The 22,264-nt window shown below is 55.6% G+C and overlaps 1 protein-coding gene across 5 annotated transcripts in view; it reads left to right on the forward strand.

Annotated features, from left to right (window-relative positions):
* Window positions 1-22,264, forward strand: part of TRPM2 (transient receptor potential cation channel subfamily M member 2) — a 62,644-nt gene that overhangs the window by 31,088 nt on the left and 9,292 nt on the right. For 3 of the 5 annotated variants that reach the window (XM_020883579.2, XM_020883580.2, XM_020883578.2), the window contains exons 10-28: window positions 2,833-2,935; window positions 4,755-4,876; window positions 5,072-5,407; window positions 9,162-9,299; window positions 10,565-10,694; window positions 10,869-11,014; window positions 11,829-11,941; window positions 12,315-12,528; window positions 13,013-13,131; window positions 13,721-13,853; window positions 14,303-14,474; window positions 16,869-17,052; window positions 18,104-18,285; window positions 18,507-18,639; window positions 19,603-19,690; window positions 19,854-19,941; window positions 20,546-20,703; window positions 21,312-21,388; window positions 21,574-21,675. In XM_020883579.2, coding sequence (XP_020739238.2) covers window positions 2,833-2,935; window positions 4,755-4,876; window positions 5,072-5,407; window positions 9,162-9,299; window positions 10,565-10,694; window positions 10,869-11,014; window positions 11,829-11,941; window positions 12,315-12,528; window positions 13,013-13,131; window positions 13,721-13,853; window positions 14,303-14,474; window positions 16,869-17,052; window positions 18,104-18,285; window positions 18,507-18,639; window positions 19,603-19,690; window positions 19,854-19,941; window positions 20,546-20,703; window positions 21,312-21,388; window positions 21,574-21,675 — 2,738 coding nt within the window. Of the gene's footprint in view, window positions 1-2,832; window positions 2,936-4,754; window positions 4,877-5,071; window positions 5,408-9,161; window positions 9,300-10,564; window positions 10,695-10,868; window positions 11,015-11,828; window positions 11,942-12,314; window positions 12,529-13,012; window positions 13,132-13,720; window positions 13,854-14,302; window positions 14,475-16,868; window positions 17,053-18,103; window positions 18,286-18,506; window positions 18,640-19,602; window positions 19,691-19,853; window positions 19,942-20,222; window positions 20,704-21,231; window positions 21,389-21,573; window positions 21,676-22,264 lie in introns of those variants that run through there. The other 2 variants (XR_011487401.1, XM_020883582.2) reach the window with 2 other exon arrangements.

Below are 22,264 nucleotides of genomic sequence, written 5' to 3' on the forward strand. Positions count from 1 at the left end.
GGGACATGGCTTTCTGCCTATCCCCTCAGCTCCTTAGCAGTGAGCCTCATGGGCGCCACCACCCCGAATGGTCTGACTTGGACCCTTCTCCTGACCCGTGGGGAGAGCATGGCTGTTATAGCCCAGGACCACAATTGCCCTGCATTTCAGTAATTTTGCTGTAAAACACATTGGTACTTTGCTCTTCCATAGCTAGAGTGGGAGATGACACGAGGTACAGGTGGGTGAAGACCTTGCAAGACTTCTCTTGGAGACCTTACAGACAGGCTTCTTGCTGGGTTAGGAGGGGTGCTGGTGCAGGAGTGTACATGGGATGTCTCTCCAAGTCCTGGAAAGAAGGAGCTTATCTTTCACGTCCTTTGAGTCAGTTAGATCATCTGGGGCATTTGAAATGAGCCTCAGAATTGGTCAAATCCCCAGTGCAGATTTTGGGGGTCCTGTTGAGCTCTGCAGAGGGATGCATGGCCTGGCCCCAGCCTCCAAAGGGGTGCAGGTGTGAAGGAGAGTAGCTAGGTGAGCCCACGACACCCACAAAGCCCTTGGCTAGTAGAGAGTGCCCCCCGCCCCTGCCACCCTCCAGCCCCTGTGGTCCTACTGACCCTGCAGTCCGGCTGTGCCCTGAGCCCCGGGGGCTGGACTCACCTGTCCTGAGGTCCACTGACCCCTGTTTCCTGGCAGGATTCTTTGTGGGATGGAGGCAGTCAGGGCCTCTCTGACCCTCAGTTTCCCCAGCAGTAAGCTGGGACTGACAAAGCAGTTGGGGTCTGTGTCTGTCATGTGCTCCATAGATGCTAAACCAGACTGTTAAATCTCCTGCTGATTCACGTTTAAGTGCCTGACATGGGCCTTTCAGGGCAAGTGGAGAAGGTTGGTTCTAACCACATCTGATTTCAGGCCTTGTGGACAGTCTGTGCCCACCAACCAAAGACCAAGAAGAGGGTTGTGGTCGCAGATGGTGGCTGGTGGGGGTAGGGCAGCAGGCAGCCCAGGGCAAGCAGGACAAGTTTCATGGGCAGCATAGCACCCTCTCTTCTGTCTTCTTGTGGCCTCAGCAGACCTCTTAAGGTTCTGGGGGATGTTTTCACTGTGGGCGTCAGGTCGGCTCCTCACAGAGCTGATGGGTATTGGCCGGCAGGCCTTTGGCCTTCCCTCAGTTAGCTTGTAAATTATTCAGGCGTTTCTCAGAAGTGGGTCTAATCTGCTGAGGTTTAAAGGAGCTTGTGTTATCAATCCATGGCTGAGTCAAGGCATGAAAATGGTGCTTCATACATGCCAGTCTTCAGCCGGGGGGCTGCCCTTGATGGTGGCTCTTGTTCAGTGGGGAGGGGCCCCCCAGAGCTGTGATCACTGATTCACTCCACAGGCCTTGGGGCTGGTCTGCCCCATGGTGGGTAGACGGGTGCAGCCCTGGGAGGATGTGGATATCTGTCGTTGGGGGTCTTCTTGCTGACCCACAGCCAGCACCACATTGCTGGTGTCAGGAGGACTGCTGGTCCTCTCTCAGAAGTCCTGCTTTCTTGTCTGCAGATCAGGGGTGAGTGGGGCTTAGACTCAGAGGAGTCTACCTGGGACTTTCCCAGGAAGTACTACCTGGGGAAGTACTTGCTTAGTACCTGGTCAACACACACCTGCAGTAGCTACTCCATCCTGTGAATCAGGAGTAGGGTTAAATCCAGGAGAGGTTTTGGCTAAAAGATGGGGTGGGTTTGGGAAGAGAGACATTTTGGGCATTTTGGAGTTGACATGAAAGCGGGATCCTGAGGGATGGAGACGGTTGGGGTCTTAGAGGTGGAGGCAGGGTGTCCAAGGGGCCCTCTAGGTGGGAGAAGTCTCTTTATAGAGGGTACAGAGGCAAGAGCCATGTCCAGGCTGAGGGGAAGGGAGTGGGGGCAGGCAGGAAAGCAGGTGGGACTGGGTGTGGTGGCCTGGGAGCTGGGAGTGGAGTCTGAAGCTTTGGGATGTGAGGAACCAGCCAAGGCCCACCCCCACCTCAGGGTGAAGGTTCAAGGAAGCAGTGACTGGTGGCAGGTCTTGTCATTCGGTCGTTCAGTCATGTCCAACTCTTTGTGACCCCATGGGCTGCAGCACTCCAGGCTTCCCTGTCTTTCACCATCTCCTGGAGTTTGCTCAAACTCATGTCCATTGAGTTGGTGATGCCATCCAACCATCTCATCCTCTGTCATCCCCTTCTCTTCCTGCCTTCAATCTTTCCCAGCAACAGGGTCTTTTCCAGTGAGTCGGCTCTTCCCATCAGGTGGCCAAAGTATTGGGGCTTCAGCTTCAGGATCAGGCCTTCCAATGAATATTCAGCGTTGATTTCCTTTAGGATTGACTGGTTTGATCACCTTGCAGTCCAAGGGACTCTCAAGAGTCTTCTCCAACATCACAGTTCAAAAGCATCAATTTTGATTGATGCTTTTGAACTGTGGCAGTTCTGGCAGCTGAGAGATGATAGGTAGATGAGATCAATGACAGCTAGATAGAAAGGTGACAGGAAATAGAGGATAGATAGATTGGTGATTGATAGGTAGGTAGGCAGGGCCCAGGCAGAGGACCAGGCAGAGATCTTCAGTTAAGTGTCGCTGGGTGTTGAACAGATACCACTGATCAGTGAGGTGGAGATACTATCCCAAAGGCCACTTGAAAACACCATGTTTGGTCCTCACGCATCTTCATCTTCATCACCATCTGGGCATGGGGGCGACGTGGTGGCCCTGGCCGCATGGCAGGCGGGACTCCTGCCCGGGGCTCTGGTTCTGCGTCCAGGGCCTTGGTTCTGCAGGTGCCCTTTGAAGAGGTGGGGGAACCTCATGCGGGAAATGCCTGTTGCAGATTCAAGACATCGTCCGGAGACGGCAGCTGCTCACTGTGTTCCGGGAAGGGAAGGATGGCCAGCAGGACGTGGACGTGGCCATCCTGCAGGCCTTGCTGAAAGGTGAGGGTCAGGCGAGGTGATGATGTGGGGGAGGAGCCAGAGTCCTAGTCCAGAGGAGCCAGAAAACCATCCATGGGCAGATGTGCTGGTCAGAGAGCAGCTGGACCTTGCCAGGCCCACCTCACACTCCCCCAGGGCAGGTGGTACCAGTCACTGATGTTGGGGTATGCCTTTCTCAACTCACCTTCTTACCTTAAATCTGAGTGCAGCCTGTACTGACTTACCCCTTCATGGTCATTACAGTTCATCATAAAATTCTGGGGTAGGAAGAAAGAGCCTCGGAGGTCTGCTCCTGTCTCCTGTCTAACTCCTGTGCCTCCAGGGACAGAGTCCAAGTGCAGGGGAGACTCCAAACTTAGGCATCCGCGAGACCAGTAGAGCTCTTGGCCGACTTCCACTCCTTAGTCTGACTGCTGCCCTTCGGCTTGCTCTCCCGGGACCCACACTTCACTCTTCCTCTCCCACTTCTGGGGCGAGACCCATGCTTCCCTGTCCTTCCTGCTGGCATGGACCTCATGACATCCCTGGTGCCCAGGAGCATTTGCTCTGGGCTGAATGGCCCCTCACCCCGGAGGAAGCAGGCCCCAGGCCAGCAGCAATTGCAGAGTGGGAAGTGTTCATGGTAAGGGGTCAGCTTGTTCACCGTTTCTGGGTACTTGTCCCTACACCATGCGTGTGGGTCCAGGCTGCTCTGCGCCCTCACCCACACTTGGTCCTGTCAGCCCTTGAAGCTGCAGCCCTCCTGGTGGGTGTGAAGCCAGATCACTGTATGGTTTGAATTTGTGTCTCTGGGCTTGTTGGCCATTTGCATTTCATCTTGATGAACTGTCTGTCAGATCTTTTATCCATGTTTAATTGGTTATTTGTCTCTTTTGTGGAGGTTTAAGAGTTCTTGGTATATCCTTGTGCAAATCCTGTGTTGGACCTATATGCTGGGATGTTTTCTCTTGGTTCATGGTCTGCTTTTATATGTCCTCCAAGGTATCTTTAGGGAGCAGAAGGGATCTACATGTATCTATTCATTTTTTTGCCACACCAGATGGCCTGTGGGATCTTAGTTCCCCAACTGGGATCAAACCCACAACCCCCTGCAGTGGAAGTTTGAAGTCTTAACCGCTGGACCACCAGGGAAGTCCTAAAGAAAGCTTTTAGTTTACCAACTGGTAACATTTTAGTTTACCAACTTTTTTCCTTCATTATTTATGTTCTTCGCACCCCAAGAAATCTTTTCCTTTTCTGCAGTTGCAAATACTTTCTTCCATAGCCACAGCCTTTGAGTGTAGGTTTGTGATTCATCTCAGGTTACTTGTTGTGTGTGTTGTGAGGTAAGGGTCAGAGTTCTTTTTTCTTCCCTAAATAACAACCCATGTTTTAAAATGTTAGTCCAGAAAGAGCAGAAACTAGTTGGGCAAATAGTTGCACTAGTTCTGCAAACAAGGCAAAGAAGGACATGTGATGACTTTCGTGGTCTAAGTTTTGAAAGTGAATGTTAAAGTGCCTGCCTTCCAGAGAACCGTGTCTCCTTTAAACTTAGGGTGGGGTGCTTGAGCAGGACCTGGGGCCGGGCTGGGAGCTGGGGTAAGCAAGAGTGGAGACGGAAACCCAAAGATGGTCTGATGGTACCCTGAAAGGAAAGGTGATTGTATGAAGGAATATGTGTGGTGGGGTGGGGGTTGGTGGTGTGGTTCGTGACTGAGCACCTTATTTATTCAATTGAAATGATGGAGACGGCTTGCTGACCCCACCCTGACTTTGTTGGGCTTTGAAGTAGCTCTGAGACCCAGATTGAAGTCCCCAATGCATGTACTTCCACCTACAGCTTCTCGGAGCCTTGACCACTATGGCCATGAGAACTGGGACCACCAGCTGAAGTTGGCGGTGGCGTGGAACCGCGTGGACATTGCCCAGAGTGAGATCTTCACCGACGAGCGGCAGTGGAAGGTGAGACTGCCGGGGGGCTGCCCTAGGGAGGGGCTTGCTGGGGCTTGTCCAGACTCTGGCCCTGTCCTTGGTGAGGGCAACCGGCATGCCTCCTCTTCCCGAAATGGGAGACAGTGGCATCCCCGTCTTGGAGGTACCAAGATCGGGGCCCGAAGGCTGATGGCCAAGTATATGGCCCCCATGTCCCCCTCTCAGCCCTCAGAGCTGTACCCCATGATGGTGGCCGCCCTCATCACCAACAAGCCCGAGTTCGTGAGGCTCTTCCTGGAGAACGGGGTGCAGCTGAAGGAGTTCGTCTCCCAGGCCACCCTGTTCTACCTGTACCAGAACCTGGAGCCCACCTGCCTGTTCCATTACAAGCTGCACAAGGTGCTTCCTGGGGAGACCGAGCACCTGGACCCCAGCGTGCTTCTGCACCACGTGGCCCAGGTGCTCCGGGAGCTCCTCGGGGACTCCACACAGCCGCTGTACCCCCGGCCCCACTCCAGCGACCGGCAGCGCCTCCTCCCGGTGCCCAGCATCAAAATCAATGTGAGTGCTGGCCAGCTTTGGAGCTCTGAAACACGTGCTTTTACTGTTATTGGGAAAGTCGGATCTCGCTGTCATAACACAGATGGGGCAGGTTACATGGCGGGCATCTTCTTCTCCCTTCTCTGGAGGCTGGAAGTCAAGGTCTTGGTGCTGACAGGTGAGCTTCTGGTGAGGCCTCTCCTCCTGGCCTGCAGAGGAGCAAGCACTTTCTGGCTCCATCCTCAGAGCGTCCAGTATGGCTTCCTTTTCTTCTAGGCACCCTAGGGCTATGGTCCTGTTGGATCAGGGCCCCACTTCTATGGCCTCCCTTAACCTTAATCACGTACATAAAGTTGTTCAGTCGCTTAGTTGTGTCTGATTCTTTGTGACCTCATGGACTGCAGCACACCAGGCTTCCCTGTCCTTCACCATCTCTTGGAGCTTGCTCAAACTCCTGTCCATTGAGTCGATGATACCATCCAACAATCTTGTCCTCTGTCGTCCCCTTCTCCTACTGCCCTCAATCTTTCCCAGCAGTAGGGTCTTTACAATGAGTTGGCTCTTCATATCAGGTGGCCAAAGTATTGGAGTTTCAGCTTCAGCATCAGTCCTTCCAGTGAATATTCAGGACTGATTTCCTTTAGGATTGACTGGTTTGATCTCCTTGCAGTCCAATGAACTCTCAAGAGTCTTCAACGCCACAGTTCAAAAGCGTCAATTTTTTGGCACTCAATCTTCTTTATGGTCCAACTCTCACATCCATACTACTCGAAAAAACCATAGCTTTGACTGTATGTACCTTTGTCAGCAAAGCAATGTCTCTGCTTTTTAGTAAGCTGTCTAGGTTTGTCATAGCTTTTCTTCCAAGAAGCAAGCATCTTTTAATTTCATGGCTGCAGTCACTGTCTGCAGTGATTTTGGAGCCCAAGAAAATAAACTTTGTCACTGTTTCCATTATTAAACTGTCTATTTGCCATGAAGTGATGGGACCAGATGCCATGATCCTAGTTTTTTGAATGTTGGGTTTTAAGCCAGCTTTTTTACTCTCCTCTTTCAGCTTCTTCAAGAGGCTCTTTAGTTCTTCCTCTTTCTGCCTTAAGGGTGGTGTCATCTGCATATCTGAGGTGGTTGATATTTCTCCTGGCAGTCTTGATTCCAGCTTGTGTTTCATCCAGCCCATGTGTAAAGTCTCATCTCCAAATAGTCACACTAGGGTTGGGGCTTCAGCATGTGAAAGTGGTGGACACAAGTCAGTCCAGGAGCTCCCTTTCTAAGAACTTTCAACAGTACAAAAAATTATGTGGGAAAATGCTATCCCATGTACCCCTTCCCCTGAGCCCTGCTCACACCATTGGTGTTTGTGTGGCCAGGTCAGCATAGCTCATCTGTGTCTGCGTGAGGCACACATGTGTGGCAATAATGGGAGGAGGAGTTTTCTAGTCTGAATCTTTATTTGATGGGTACCCTGCAGTTTCTAAGCATTAAGTGTAATGCTGGCATCTGTGGTATATTTATGTGACCGAAACCCCTCTCAAGATTCAATAAGGTTTTATGAATGACACCTCAGGGCTGAACTTTGTCAGATGCCTTCTGAGAAGTTGAAATGCTCTTCTTCTTTGACATATGAATTTGGTGAATTATAAGTCATTATTATTTTTTATCCCTATTTTGAATCTCAACTTGATTGTAGATATATTTAATCTGATGCTGGATTCCCAACATTTTTAGGGGTTTACAGTGGTGCTAGTGGTAAAGAACCCACCTGCCAAAGCAGGAGATGTAAGAGGCGTTGGTTCAACCCCTGCATCTGGAAGATCCCCTGGAGGAGAGCAGGCAACCCACTCTAGTATTTTTGCCTGGGAAATCCCATGGACAGAGGAGACTGGCAAGCTACAGTTCATGGGCTCGCAGAGTCAGACAAGACTGAAAGGACTTAGCACATCAGAATGTTGTCTTTAATTGTAGTTTTATTTGGGGAGAGTTGTATATGTCAGGTTCTGGTATCAATTTTATGTTAGCTTTGTGAAAACATTGGGAAGAGTTTCTTCTTTCTCTGCCCTGGGACAGTTTATGTGGCTGGAGTTCACTGCCTCTTACACACTTGGCAGACTCCCCTGGGAGTCCAGCAGGGCCCAGTGCCTTTTTGCGTAGTAACTCTGATAACTTTCTATTTTTCTTTCCTGATGGTCCTGATGTTTAGGTTTTCTGTCTCTTCTAAGATCACTGTGATTTTGCTTTTTTCCTGCTAGAAAATTATGTACTTCCTTCAGGCTTGCAAATCCATCCATTGTCCTAGGTGAGCTGTGCCCAACCCCTGAGACTGAAGCGGCTGTGGCTTGATTTTGTGCTGGTCCTTTAATGGGCCGGAATCTGGGGGTCCGGAGTCGACGATAAGAAAGTAAGAGAGAGAAAGAGGCTGATATCCCCTGGTTTATGCAGAAAGCCAATAGAGTCCTATTCTTGGGGCTCGCGCTGCTGCACGTAGGCACCAGGCGCCCTCTCGAGTGGGTGAAGGCCCAGTGCGCCTTCTCGAGAGGGTCTTAGAAGCCTGGGCAAGAAAGTGAGCTCAGCGGGCCTCAGCGGGCCTCAGCGGGCCTCCGCCCTCCAAGGAATTAGCCAGAAATAGAGAGATAATGAGAGAGAGAAAGAAAGAAAGAAAGACACGGGGACCCAAGCTCTGATGGAGCAAAGGTGTTTTAATCAACATGGCACGGGCATATATACTGTCTTACAAGGTGGTTATTCTCAGCAAAGATAAAGATTAAAATTCCAGACTTACAAAACATAAAACGATCCCTATCAAAGAGAGAGTTGCAAACAATCACCTTTTCATAAGAAGGAAGAGGGTACTTTTCACGGTAATGAGAAATGCCTGGATTCCTCAGCCCCTGGAAAGGCATGCCTCTCCTCTTAATTCCTGAATATTCAGGAATCAGTAAGGGCCAGAGGGTTCCTGACAGATCCAAAACAGCACACAGGAAGCCTTTTGTTAGATGCTTCCTGACAGTTTTGTACATTCATGGTGCTAGTTTTCTTGATTCCAGTATATTTAAGATGCCTAGTTGGAAAATGCTTATGAAAGTACCAAGTGGAAGCTCATATTGAACCATGTCTGTAATTTAAGAAGATCAATTAACTTTTTCTTTCTTTTTTTCATAAAGATGAGCCTTCAGACAATTTCTGAAATCACTTAAAGTGTAGTGTTGTGTGTGATGTGGGAAATGTGTTCCCTGGGAATTGCTTCCAGACCGTCTGAGGATGTGCTTATTTACAGAGGGGCCAGGAAGCCTGGAATCACTATAGACTGTGTCACTGTAGACTGTGTGTCTGGGGCCAGAGCCCTCCCACTCACACGGTGGCTCTGTCTGTCTGGTCTTTCTTGCTGGTCTTCTCTGCAGGAGACACTGCAGATTCCCTTGAGGAGGTCACAGCATGCATCTACTAACAGACTGTCTTAGAATTTTACTTTGTAGAGAAAGACTTTGATGCCATCACATAAGACCAAGGAACGTTGGGATCCCTGGCGAGTAGCAGGGGTCTACAAATGATGTGGGTGGTAACTGAGTGTTGCACTTCCTGGGTGTTTCTTCATGTCTCCAGAGTGGTGCTTAAGAAACCCCAGTGTGCGTGAGTGTGCATGAGAACCATCTGAGTGTTGTTGGAAAAGTGGCTTTCAGGGCTCGACCTCCAAGGATAGTGGGGCCGAGCTCAGATCCTGCACCCTCAACAGGTGTCCCCACCCCAGGTGGGGTTGCTGACTGTCCGCTGCTCACAGGTGCAGGGAGTGAGTCTCCGGCCCTTGTACAAGCGTTCATCAGGCCAAGCTACCTTCACCATAGATCCGGTCCGTGATCTTCTCATTTGGGCCATCGTGCAGAACCGCCGGGAGCTGGCAGAAATCATCTGGGCTCAGGTCAGCAGACTGAAACTATCAGTGGACCAGTGACAGAGCTCCAGCCCCATGGCTGCCCGGGTCAGGGGACTCTGTAGGCTAGTTCCATCCCTGGAGGGGCCGCTTCTCTTCCCATTGATGGTTGGGGGACTCAGGCATGATCTGTTACTAAGATGGGTGCTTCCCAGATGCCGTCGCCCCAGGCTGTGGCTGGGCTGTCTGGGAACTCCCACCAGTCAGCCGGGCAGCTCCTGGTCACTGGGCCTGAGAGTGGCTTCACTGCCAATGAAGGAGACTGGCCAGGCAGCTCCTGGTCACCGGGCCTGCATGGGACTTCATCGCCAACGAAGGGGACTGGCTGGGTGACTACTGGTCACTGGGCCTGCATGGGGCTTTATCACCCATGGCGGGGACTGGCTAGGCAGCTCCCTAAGAAACGGAGCACCGCAGACCAGGGCTCCCTGCATGGTTTTCCTGTATTTCAAGCTGGCTCTCCTCTTAACAGAGAAGTAAAGTTTCATAGTTTTTCTCAGAGAGGCCTTGCTTTTCTGAGCCAACATTTCCAGGCTGCTCTCAGAGCCGGCTCCCTCAGAGTCCTGGCAGAGGCTCTGGCAACCTGCCCCCTCACCCAGGTTCTGGGAGGTGTGCCCTCTCCCAAGGTGCTTGGGGGACGGGGTGGGCGACAGAGCCGGCCCGACTGTGGCCTCGAGTATTCCCGGTGGGGCTTATTGGCCAGAAAAACCAAACTCAGGTTTCCAGGCTCTGACACCAACCCCTCACCCGGGCCAGTGCTGGCCTCAGACCCAGGGCCTCTGGGCTAGTATTGAGAGCCTCCTGTGAGATTCTCTTGGCCCCCCTCTGGTGCCTGGGACTGGGGGTGCCACCGAGGGTGAGGCCCCTGGCCTTGGACAGGGCCATGTGATGGCCAGGTCCCAGCTTCTCCTCTTTGGGAGGAGGGGGGAGGGTGTGCTCCTTGCATGGGGTTGACCAGATGCCTGGAGATCTCTGGGCCTTGTATCAGCAGGGCTATTTGAGTGCCTGTGTCCAGTCTGTGTTCTTGGGGAGCAAGGGGACTGCCTGGCCTGCAGGAGACTGACTGCCAGCAGGGCTTGCATGTGACCTGGGGTGAGCCCAGAGGTTTATGTGGAAGGAGCACACACTGAGTCCACACCCTGCAGCCTGTGCTGTCTCGGGGCCTTTGCTCTCATCAGCCTGGGTGGCGGCATGTTGGGGGTCCCGGGGCAGGACCATCCAGAGCCTCACAGTGGCTCCCCCGGGGTACCCAGAGCCAGGACTGCATCGCGGCAGCCTTGGCCTGCAGCAAGATCCTGAAGGAGTTGTCCAAAGAGGAGGAAGACACGGACAGCTTGGAGGAGATGCTGGTGCTCGCAGACGAGTATGAACAGAGAGCCATTGGTGAGCTTCTGGGGCTGCAGCCTCAGACCCGGGCCCGGCTCCTCATGGGTGACCCTGGGGTCCTCGCCCCATCCATGCGCCCGCTGTGCTGTCTGGAGGGGCCGCGCTCCACCACTGTCTGCAGCTCCCCCTGGTGAGGGTCCGGCTGCTGTGACGAGATCTTCTCCCATCCAGGGGTCTTCACCGAGTGCTACCGGAAGGATGAGGAGAGGGCTCAGAAGCTGCTGGTCCGCGTGTCGGAGGCCTGGGGCAGGACCACCTGCCTGCAGCTGGCCCTGGAGGCCAAGGACATGAAGTTCATGTCTCACGGGGGCATCCAGGTGACGTTCTGGGGGCCTCCTTCCAGAAAGACCTGCCTTGGGCTGCAGGAGCGGACGCAGCCTCCTGTGCACCATGTCAGGTCCTGTGGGGACCCAGGGATGGCGCTGGCCATCGGTCACCTGCTGCAGACAGGCACACCCTCTCCTCCCTGTTTGCCGAGGAGAGAGCCGATGCTGAGTGAGAGTGGGTGGTTAGTTGTGAAGGGGGTAGCTCACCTCTGCACAGGATGGGAGCCCTCAGCAGGCCTTCAGGGCCAGGCCTCAGCTCCCCCGACCCCTGCTACCTGGGGTCTCAGGAGGGATACATGGAAGCTCATAGGACGCTCTGGTGTTGCCTTAGTGACATGACATGTGTAGTGCACTGGAGGGACCCTCAGAGCCCTGGCACTTCCTTGGAGCACAGCCTCTTCCGTCACTACATCCACGGTACCATCCTGAGTTGGCCATGCTGGATCCCAGGGGCTTGGTGGGGAGGTGTTCTGCCCACACTGCCCACCCCCGGAGAGAGCTCAGGGGGCTAGCTGGTGAGAGTGGGGCAGGGTGATAGAGCCCGGCTCCGGGTTTGAGCCCCACTTTCTGGCCTGGGAGAGCCTGGTCCAGGAGAGCCTGGTCCTGCCCCCAGAGCCTCTTCCTGGGCTGGCAGACTCAGGGCCGGACTGGAGCTGCCCACTGCACTCCCCATCACGTCACCTGTGGACCTGGCAGGGTGCTGTGCTTGAGCCTGCAGAGTCGCTCCTCCTTGGGAGTCTCAAGGAGCACAGGGTCAGGGCGGGTGGGGGGGCCCATCGCCCTGAAACCCGCCCTCTGTCCGCAGGCCTTCCTGACCAAGGTGTGGTGGGGCCAGCTAGGTGTGGACAATGGCCTCTGGCGCGTGGTGCTGTGCATGTTGGTCTTCCCGCTGCTGTACACTGGCCTCATCTCCTTCAGGTGCCAGCCCAGCTGCGGGGCCGTTGGGGCTTGGGGCCGGACCTCCCTTCCCAAATACCCGCTCTGGGGGTCTTCACTGCTGCCACCGGTCCCAGGATGGAGGGGATTCATGCTGGGGAGGGGTGAGAACTGCCATCGCCCAGTATCTACTGGGGGGCAAGTCCCACCATGGCCTGAGGATTTTGTGATAGCCCTAAAGGAACCTGAGAGCCCTTCGGGGACCTCTTTGCAGGGCTGTCTGGCCGAGCCCCCACCAAACCATGCGTGCAGGGTGGGTGGCCAGCCGCGAGTCCTGGGCCTCCCTTCTATGGTGTGACCTGTGGCTGAGCTGGCCCCTGTCGGCCGTGGTCTCCCCTGCCCACGTCTTCCGCAGGAACCAGCAGCTGCGGGCGGGGCGGGGCCTGGCCCGCGTCCGCGCCTTCTTCAGTGCGCCCGTGGTCGTCTTCCACATGAACATCCTGTCCTACTTCGCCTTCCTCTGCCTGTTTGCCTACGTGCTCATGGTGGACTTCCAGCCCCAGCCCTCTGGCTGCGAGTACCTCATCTACGTCTGGCTCTTCTCCCTGGTGTGTGAGGAGCTGCGGCAGGTGGGTGAGCCCGCTCCCACTCCACCCGCGGACCCTCCTACCCCCAGGAGCACCCTGGGCTCGGTCACTTTCTCATGGAGCCCTTGGCCCCGTGCCGTCCACAGTGAGCCCCATGTGGGCATCGAGAGCCGGGCGAGGCCCCTCGGAAAGTGTGGCCTGTGGTCCGCCAGCCACTTCCCACCCTTGCTCCTCCTCCACCCGACCCCCTCAAGGCATTGGTTTTTGCTTGAAACTCTCTCTTATCACCCCAAGGGTGACATCACTGGGTGGTGTCCTGGGCTTCGTGAGTCCCTGGCTCCCCTGTGAAGGATGCTGCAGAGTGTGGGGGTCCCCTCTTGGGAGGGGAGCTGGGCTCAGTCAGGGCCACCTCTCCTGCTAGCAGCCCCTCCCCGATTCTCAGCTGCCCAGGAAGTGAGGCTGGTTTGCTGGTGGGGAACTGAGAAGGATGACCCACAGCCCCGCATGTCCCTGCTCCCCTCTCCAGCTCTTCTACGACCCCGACGGGAGCGGGCTGCGGAAGGCAGTGATCGTGTACTTCAGTGACTTCTGGAACAAGCTGGACGTGTGTGCTATCCTGCTCTTCATTGCGGGGCTGACCTGCCGGTGAGTAACCTCCTTTCCAGGTGGCCCTCCTGTCCCATCAAGGGAGCAGCCCGCACAGGGCTGGGCTGGGGTGAGGCTGGGAGCTGAGGCCCCCTCGAGGTTTCAGCACCTCTCTGGACATGTCTGTGCCGAGGGTGCCCTGCCCACGCGGGGACAGGGAGGAGCCGGAGCAGAGACGTGGGCTCTGTCACCATGGGGAGCTGTCTGGTGGGAGTGCCCGCGTCCCAGCCAGGGGCCCTGACCTCTCCACAGTCCATCAAGGGCACATGTCTGCCCTGCGTGACCCCTTCATGAGCAGGAGGGGCTGGGCCAGCCTGCTGCTTCCCAGGATGCCCACGAGGCCCAGCTTCTCTGCATTGAGGCTGGCCTTCCGGACCCTCCTGGATGCTCTGCTTCTGAACTTACACCTGGTTTTAGTGCTTTGGGGTCTGGGGTCACACTGGGGCTGGGGCCAGCCCTGGAGCAGTCAGCTGAGGCCCTGCTCCCCATCAGGCTTGTGCCCTCACTGTTGTACCTGGGGCCGGGGCAGCTGGGCAGGGGGCTAGGGCCAGGCCCAGGGCGGCCAACTGAGGCCCCTGCTCCTTTGCAGACTCATGCCCTCGCTGCTATACACCGGGCGCATCATCCTCTCCCTGGACTTCACCATGTTCTGCCTGCGGCTCATGCACATTTTCACCATCAGCAAGACGCTGGGGCCCAAGATTATCATCGTGAAGCGGATGGTAAGTGGGGGCCCAAGGCACCCCAGGATGGATGATAAGCGGGACTTTGTAGCACCCTGGAACGATGGTAAGGGGGGCCTGAGCCACCCCGGGCCACAGCACACCCCACAGGACCCCAAGTCACCACTCTGCTTCCACACCCTAGCATGCCTGTCTCAGGTCTTGCCTGTATGTTGCCTCTTCCAGGCAGCCTTCCCTGATATCCACAGCTCATCCCTGATCCCTGTAATAGCTCCTGTCACTCCCCTTCTTGGGTCATGGTCACGACCCTTCCTACTCCTCATGGGGTGCCCAGCGGCCCTCTAGGCTGTCCCCTGGAGCTCCTGGCTCCATGCAGCCATGCTGTGAGAGTTGATGGAGTCTCGTCCACCACAGGGCACTTGGGGACCCCCCTGTGGGCAGGGACAGTGTGGGGTGGTGTGGCTGCAACTGGTGCCCCCCTCCCACAGATGAAGGACGTCTTCTTCTTCCTCTTCCTGCTGGCCGTGTGGGTCGTGTCCTTCGGGGTGGCCAAGCAGGCCATCCTCATCCACAACGAGAGGCGGGTGGAGTGGATCTTCCGGGGGGCCGTCTACCACTCGTATCTCACCATCTTCGGGCAGCTCCCAACCTACATTGACGGTAGGAGGGGCCCTGACAGCTGTGGAAAAGGAGGTGCCACCTTGTGGGGTTCCTCCAGGGTCACAGAAGTGGGAGGAGGGAGGACTGGGCACATCCCACTAGCTCAACACTGCCTAGGGTCCCTGGCTCCTGAAGAAAGAGATGGGTGCACTTGGGGTCCCATCAGTTGAGTGGGGCAGGCATCAGCTGGCCGCAGTTGGGCTGTACCTCGCAGCTGCGGGGAGATCAAAGTGGGTCGGGGATGTGGCCTGGGGCATCAGCTGACATCCCCTCATCCCCCATTAAATGCCACCTGATTCCTTCTGTTCCTCCTACTGCAGTCAGATGTAAGTCTTCCTTTTTTGAGTGGAGAGAACATAGTTTGTTCTCTGTCATGGCTTCATTGAGATGAATTCACATACCATGAAACTCACCTGTAAAAAGTGTCCACTTCCATGGTTTTTAGTATATTTACAGAATCTAATTTTAGAATGCTTGCATCACTCCCACAAGTCACCCCATACCCTTTAGTAGTCACCCCCCACCCCCAACTGCAGGTGACCTGTCGTCTACTGTCTCTACTGATGATGGTGTTGTTCAGTAGCAAAGTCGTGTCGGACTCTTTGCGACCGCATGAACTGCAGCACACCAGGCTTCTCTGTCCTTCACTGTCTCCCGGAGCTTGTTCAGATTCATGTCCGTCGAGTCGATGATGCCATCCCACCATCTCATCTTCTGTCACCCTTCTCCTGCCCTCACTCTTTCCCAGCATCAGGGTAGAATGTGCCTTTTCCAGACACTTCACGTGTGTGTGTCTTTTGTGTCTTGCCTCTTTCACTCAGTGTAATGTTTTTGAATCATCTGTATTGTCACCTGTATCCATATTTAATTCCTCCAGGGGATCTTCCCGACCCAGAATTCAGTTGACTGTTAACAAAAGGGTTTATCGCTTCTATTCCTATTATCTATGTGTCTATCCTGGTGCCAGCACCATGGTCCTGGCCAGTGTAGCTTTAAAGGAAGTGTGAGTCCTTCAGCTTTGTTCTGTTTTTCATGATTGTTTTGGCCTCTGGGTCCCTTGGGTCCACATGAATTTTCGGTTGATCTAGTCAATTTCTCCAAAAAAGACATCCAGGAGGATTTTGATTATAAACATGGGATTTCTTCCACATATTTAGATCTTTAATTTCTTTCCAGAGTATATTTTACTTTTCAGTATATAGTTTGTACTTCTTTTGTTAAATTTATTCCTAAATGTTTTTATTCTTTTTCATGCTGTTGTAAGTAGAATTGTTTTATTAATTGGATTGTTTACTGTGTAGAAAAACACTATATGTTGTATATTGAACTTGTATTCTGAAACCTTGATGAACTTCTTTATTAGTTCTAATAGTTTTTAGGTGCCTTTTGGGGGACTTGCTACGATCATGTCATCTGCAAATACTTGTTCCTTTCCAATCTGGATGTCTTTTTCTTCTTTTTTTAAAGTATTTAATTTTGGCTACGCTGGGTCTTCAGTGCTGTGCTGGGTCTTCACTGCTGCATGAGGCTTTCCCTAGATAGAATGAGTGGAGGCTACTCTCCAGATGCAGTGTGTGGGCTTCTCATTGTGTTGGCTTCCTTAGTTGTGGAGCACGGGCTCTTGGGTGTGGGGGCTTCAGTCGTTTTAGTGCACAGGCTTAGTTGCCCTGAGGCATGTGGAATCTTTCTGGACCAGGGATTGAACCTATGTCCCCTGCATTGCGAGGCAGATTCCTAACCACTGGACCACCAGGGAAGCCCTTATCACAGATTTTTAAATGCACGGAGTATATAGTTATGTTTTGTAATACTGTGTATCCTTTACTTTTCTGCAAATGTGGAGCTGTGTTTTGGTTTGTAATCACTTGCTCCATATAGAAATGTTGCCTCTGCAGCATTTTTCCTTTCTGATGTCTCCCTTTGCTTTACAACAACTGTTCATTTTCTCTTTGACGTCTTTCCTGCCACATTCTGCTCCCAGGGTTAGGACCTGTGACTTAGATGACATAGTCCCTCCTTTGGATGACACACACCCAGGAAGTGCCCTGGTGGGGTGCCTGGATCCCAGGGTTAGGACCTGTGACTTAGATGACATAGTCCTTCCTGTTGATGACACACCCCCAGGAAGTGCCTTGGTGGGGTGCCTGGATCCCAGGGAGGCATGTGCCAGCCTGGAGTGCAGGTCTGGCTCTTGGGCTTTCCTGGCAGCTGAACTTCCTGCCCATGAGGATGCTTGGTGTAGACAGTCGGCCCTCTCAGGGCTTCCCTTGGGCTTGAGCTGACAGCTGAGGTCACCCAGATATGTGGGGGTCCAGGCCGGTAAGGTCATTGCCTGAGGGCCCCTGTGACTCCACTTGGCTTTCTGGACTCACTTGCCCCCTCATCCCGACCCAGGCGTGAACTTCAGTCCAGACCAGTGCAGCCCCGATGGCACGGACCCCTACAAGCCCAAGTGCCCCGAGATCGACCAGGCGCGGCAGGAGCCCATGTTCCCCGAGTGGCTGACTGTCCTCCTGCTCTGCCTCTACCTGCTCTTCACCAATATCCTGCTGCTCAACCTGCTCATCGCCATGTTCAAGTGAGTGCCACGTGCAGGGTGCACACCCCCCTGCCTGCCCGACCCCCCCCCACCCCGGCCCAGGGCGGTATGGATGGTGCAGAGCCTGGGACCCAGGACCCGGCTCAACCCAGGCTGACCTGGTGACCATGGCATCCAACGCGGGCACTATTGCTGGGGGGCAGCCCACGGGCCCTGTGCTTGGAGACCATGGGCTGGGGTAAGTCTCACTCCTCCCGTCCCGGCAGAGGGAGGTGCATGAGGGACAGCACCTTGGCTGAGGTCATCTCTGGTGGTGGAGGCGTGTGTGTCACACTTGTTAAGAATCCTGTGATGCAAGATGACCTGTCTTTGCTCTCTGTGTAAAGCAGGCATACAGGGCCGGCCCTGACCGTGGTGCCCAGGAGGCTGACCCTGTGGCTCAGGGCATTGCCACCCCCTCAGGCCCCTCCTGGCCTCTGCAGAAGGGCCCTTGGGACCCATGACCAGTTTGGGCACGGTTTCTCTTCTCTTCATCAGCTAGGGTGATGAGGTCACCACTTGCTGATTTACCATGTGCTCTGAACAGTGAGAGACCCTGCCCCAGTGCTGGGCTGTGATAGACAGAGGCCAGAGACCCAGCGGGCAGTGGCTGCATCTCAGCCCTGCCCAGCCTTCCTCCCCTCCTCCGAGGACCTCTGTCAGAGATTTGGGCCAGCTGACATCTACCCGCACGAGACACAGGATGTGGAGAATGAGCATGTCGGCCTGTTGAAGACACTGTCCCTTCTGCTTGTCAGATTCAGGGGAATCAGATCCTTTTAGGGTTCAGTGCAGGATACCATCCATCTCCCAACACGCGCAGCTCTGTTTTGTCCTCTAGCGAGGTTTGTAGGCTCTAAAATCTAGGTCTTCTTTCTTCCTTCTCCTCTGGGCCCCCAGGATGCTCAGCTGCCTTTCCTGTGTCTGGGTTGCCCTCCCTGGCGTGCCTTTATGGGCTGTCACGGCACACACTCAGGCAGTGACACAGTTGTGTGTAACCCAGCTTGCGTGGCCCATGCTCCCGGTAACCCGTGCTCCCTGCCCCCTGTAGCTACACCTTCCAGCAGGTGCAGGAGCGCACGGACCAGATCTGGAAGTTCCAGCGCCACGACCTGATCGAGGAGTACCAGGGAAGGCCCCCCGCCCCACCCCCCTTCATCCTCCTCAGCCACCTGCACCTCTTCATCAAGAGGGTCATGCTGAAGATCCCCGCCAAGCGGCATAAGCAGTTCAGTAAGCTGTCCCTCCCTGGTCCCCAGAGCCATGTCTGGGGCGCAGCTGGGATCCGGGGGCAGCTCCTCTGAGCATCCCGGAAGCTTGGGCTGGGGGAAGGGAGATGCAGTCCGCTCAGGCCCCTGGACTCCCGCCAGCCCACTGGGGTTGGGCGTGGACGGGCTTCCTCTGCCCTTCCCTGTGGGGCCCCCAGTGGGTCAGAGGCTCCCCTTCCCGGACAGAGAACAAGCTGGAGAAGAACGAGGAGGCGGCCCTCCTGTCCTGGGAGATCTACCTGAAGGAGAACTACCTGCAGGAACAGCAGTTCCAGTGGAAGCAGAGTCCAGAGCAGAAGATTCAGGACATCAGTGACAAGTACGGGGCTGGGGATCTCAGCAGGGCTGACGCTGCAGCCCTGTGGTCCCTGAAATGTCTGTCACTTTGTTGTGGAGCAGGAGCCTCTGGGAGAAGGTGGCTCAGAAACTCCAGGGGAAAAGACCAGGGTGTTTGGATGGATGCTTGGCTGTGGAAGTGTTCTTCTTATGAACACATCGGCCCATGGGTGCAATTCCTACATTGTAGCAAACTTGGAGAAGGCAGTGGCAACCCACTCCAGTACTCTTGCCTGGAAAATCCTATGGATGGAGGAGCCTGGTAGACTGCAGTCCATGGGGTCGCTAAGAGTCGGACACGACTGAGCGACTTCACTTTCATTTTTCACTTTCATGCATTGGAGAAGGAAATGGCAGCCCACTCCAGTGTTCTTGCCTGGAGAATCCCAGGGATGGCAGAGCCTGGTGGGCTGCCGTCTATGGGGTTGCACAGAGTCGGATACGACTGAAGCGACTTAGCAGCAGCAGCAGCAGCAGCAAACTAAGACCAAAGCCAGCAAACATTTCCCAAATATCAGCGTCCCCACCTCCTTCCAGAGTCCCCACTGGTGCCCGGAGGCAGCGTCCCCTCCTCTGGCCAGCGGCCGCTCTGTCCCTCCTGGGTTTGTGACCGACAGCCTGTAGGCATCTGGAGGTGAGGAAGCAGGTGTGTGTGCTTTGCACACCGGCACCTCTGGCCCGGCCACGCCCCTGCGACTGTCAGGTGGCCCTGTGAGCCTGGGGCATCGCTGGCTGCGAGGTCTTCACCCTGGGCCACTAGGCGGTGCTCATTCTCTACGGAACTGTTGAGTGTAAATCCTTTCAAATTAAGAGGAAGAAGCCTGAGACTAGAGCCGAAGGGGCCTGTGCTGCTGGATGTGCAGGCTGCCCACATGCAAAGTGCACCAGGCTCTCTCCACGCCCAGACCCCGGGCCAGCCGCAGGACTCATCTGTGTCCTCTTGCAGGGTGGATACCATAGTGGACCTGCTGGAAATGGCACCTCTGAAGCAGTCGGGAACCGTGGAGCAGAGACTGGCCTCCCTGGAGGAGCAGGTGGGCTCCGGGCTAGGACCCTCTGCTTCTGGGGACGGTTCCGATGGCCCTCCTGGCCAAGACCCGGGTGTCACGTGGCTGCCTGGGGAAGAGGGGGTTAGGGAGCTGGGCATCCCATGTGCGGGCACCTATTGCCCAATCTTGTTTTGCACATGTGTTCCAGGTGGCCCAGACAGCCACAGCCTTGCACTGGATTGTGAAGGCCCTGAGGGACAGTGGCTTTGGCTCGGAAGAAGGTGTCCCCACTCTGGGTGAGTGGGTGGCTGTGCCAGCGGCTGGTCTCTACCCACCTGTGCTCTTTTGTGTCCAGGTGTCTGTGGGGTGGAGAGGAGCAGGCCCAGCCCCTTGGGGTGCATGACTCACCCCATGGCCACATGTGCTGAGTGTGGCCAAGTCCCCCGGCTTGACCAGGCTGGGGGATTCCAGAGGTAGCCTGGCCCAGGCCCCCTGACCTCCCTGTGAGCATCAGGTCCAGCAGACCCGAGACCAGCTCACTTTGACTGGGTGACAGAAAGCATGTCTTTGCTCCCAGATCTGCAGCCGGTCAAGAAATGGTCACGAGCAACCCTCCTGGGCTGTTACTGGCCCCAAAGGAGCCATCTGCCCTTTCAGCTGGACAGGCTTCTGAAAGGGCTTGTGCATCCTGCTGATTACCAAACGCTGTGCTGGGAGCTGCCGCAGGCAGTGGGGGCCTGAGCCCAGGCCTCGGTCCTCCTGGGCTGCAGTAATGGGAACCCTGGGGAGGGTGCTCTCTTTGGGGCTGGCGTTCAAAGCGGGCTCAGAGAGGTGAAGGTGGCCCGGAAGATTGGGGGAAAGGACCTCAGAGGGTGGCCCTGTCCCTGTCCCCACTCCCAGTACCCGAGAGGGCCTCAGTGGGGCGGGGCCCTGAGCTGGACAGCAGATCGAAGGCGGAGGACCCCGGCGATGCCTACCACGTGAATGCCCGGCACCTGCTCTACCCGAGTTGCTCTGTCCTGAGGTTCCCGGTGCCCAACGAGAAGGTGCCCTGGGAGGTGAGTGCCTGTGTTGGCCTTACCCACCAGGCTGCAGGGGCCCAGTGTCCTGGGGGGAGTGGCCTGGGCCCCAGGCTGGCTGAGCCCACTGCAGCCTCGAAGGGCCATGAGGGACAGATGAAGGGGGAAGCGCAGTCCACGAGACCCGAGGGCTGGAGCTGGGCCATGAACCTGGACACTGGGGCTGCTATCCACACGGGGCCCACTGCCCCACTTGTCCTCAAGCCCCCAGCCCCGGAGAACAGCCCCTATCCCCTTTCTGAGTGCTGGGGAGGCTGGAGGTGGAGAGTGAGAGGGAGCAAAGGGGGAGGCCTGGGGGTATGCCCCCCACAGGCCGTCTCTCTGGTTTTCCTGGCACATCCCGGGCTGTCACTCCTCCTGTCTCTGCCAGGGGACTCCTCCCTTTGGAGTCCAGCCTAGCCCCCCGTCCTCCCACCTGGGGAGACTCCCCTTGACCACGGCTGGCCCAGGTGCGTGTGTCCTCAGGTCAGTCCAGCGTGGACTTCTGCATCCTTTGGGCACTCCCAGGGCTCTGCAATCAGCTGTCCTGGGTGCCGGCCAGCCTGGGGTGGTGACCATCTGAGTCAAGGAGATCCTGTGTCCCGCAGACGGAGTTCCTCATGTACAACCCGCCCTTCTACACGGCCGACAGGAAGGACAAGGACCTGGTGGACCCCGTGGGGGAGTGAGTACCCTGCTTCCTGCCTGGGTGGGCTCCCCATCCTCCCTGGGGGCTGGGACATGCTGGGAGGCATGTGGCTGGGGGCGCCTGTGGCCAGGGAGGAGCCCCCCTGGTGGACGAGGGGTCACTGTGGCCACTCTGCCTCCCGCCATCTCTGTTGGGGATTCGACCTCTCCTCTCCCTTCCAGTGCCCTGGAACCTCTGTCCAAGATCAGCTACAACACGGTAGACGGGCCGCTGGACCGGCGCAGCTTCCATGGAGTCTACGCAGTGCGGGATGGGCTCCCTCTGTGAGTGTACCCACCCCCTTCCCCTTCTCCAGCCCTCCTCAGCCACCTCTGCAGTTTTCCTTCTGGGGTCAGGCTTCGTCTCCAGCAAAGTTGGTGTTTTTCTGATTTGTTGTTCAGTCACTCAGTCATGTCCAACTCTTTGGGACCCCATGGACTGCAGCATGCCAGGCTTCCCTGTCCTTCATTATCTCCTGGAGTTTGCCCAAGCTCATGTCTGTTGAGTCGATGATGCCATGCAACCATCTTATCCTCTGCTTCCCTGCTCCTCCTTCCCTCGATCTTTCCCAGCATCAGGGTCTTTTCCAATGAGTTAGCTCTTTGCATCAAGTGGCCAAAGTATTAGAGCTTCGGCTTCAGCATCAGTTCTTCCAATGAACATTCAGCATTGATTTAAATTTTTCTGATAAAAACAAACAAGCTATGGAAGAAAGAAACATCAACATAAAGTACTTTATTACCAACCCCAGAGGCCCACACTTGGCCGTCTCCCTGGACACGTGTGGAGGGGTGGGGACAGTGAGCTGGGCCTGCTGGCCCGGGCACTGCGCCCTGGTTCTCTGACACAGTCTTTAGGACCTCCGTTCCTGAG

This window comes from Odocoileus virginianus, chromosome 4, assembly GCF_023699985.2.
Source record: "Odocoileus virginianus isolate 20LAN1187 ecotype Illinois chromosome 4, Ovbor_1.2, whole genome shotgun sequence".
NCBI classification, from domain to species: domain Eukaryota; kingdom Metazoa; phylum Chordata; class Mammalia; order Artiodactyla; family Cervidae; genus Odocoileus; species Odocoileus virginianus.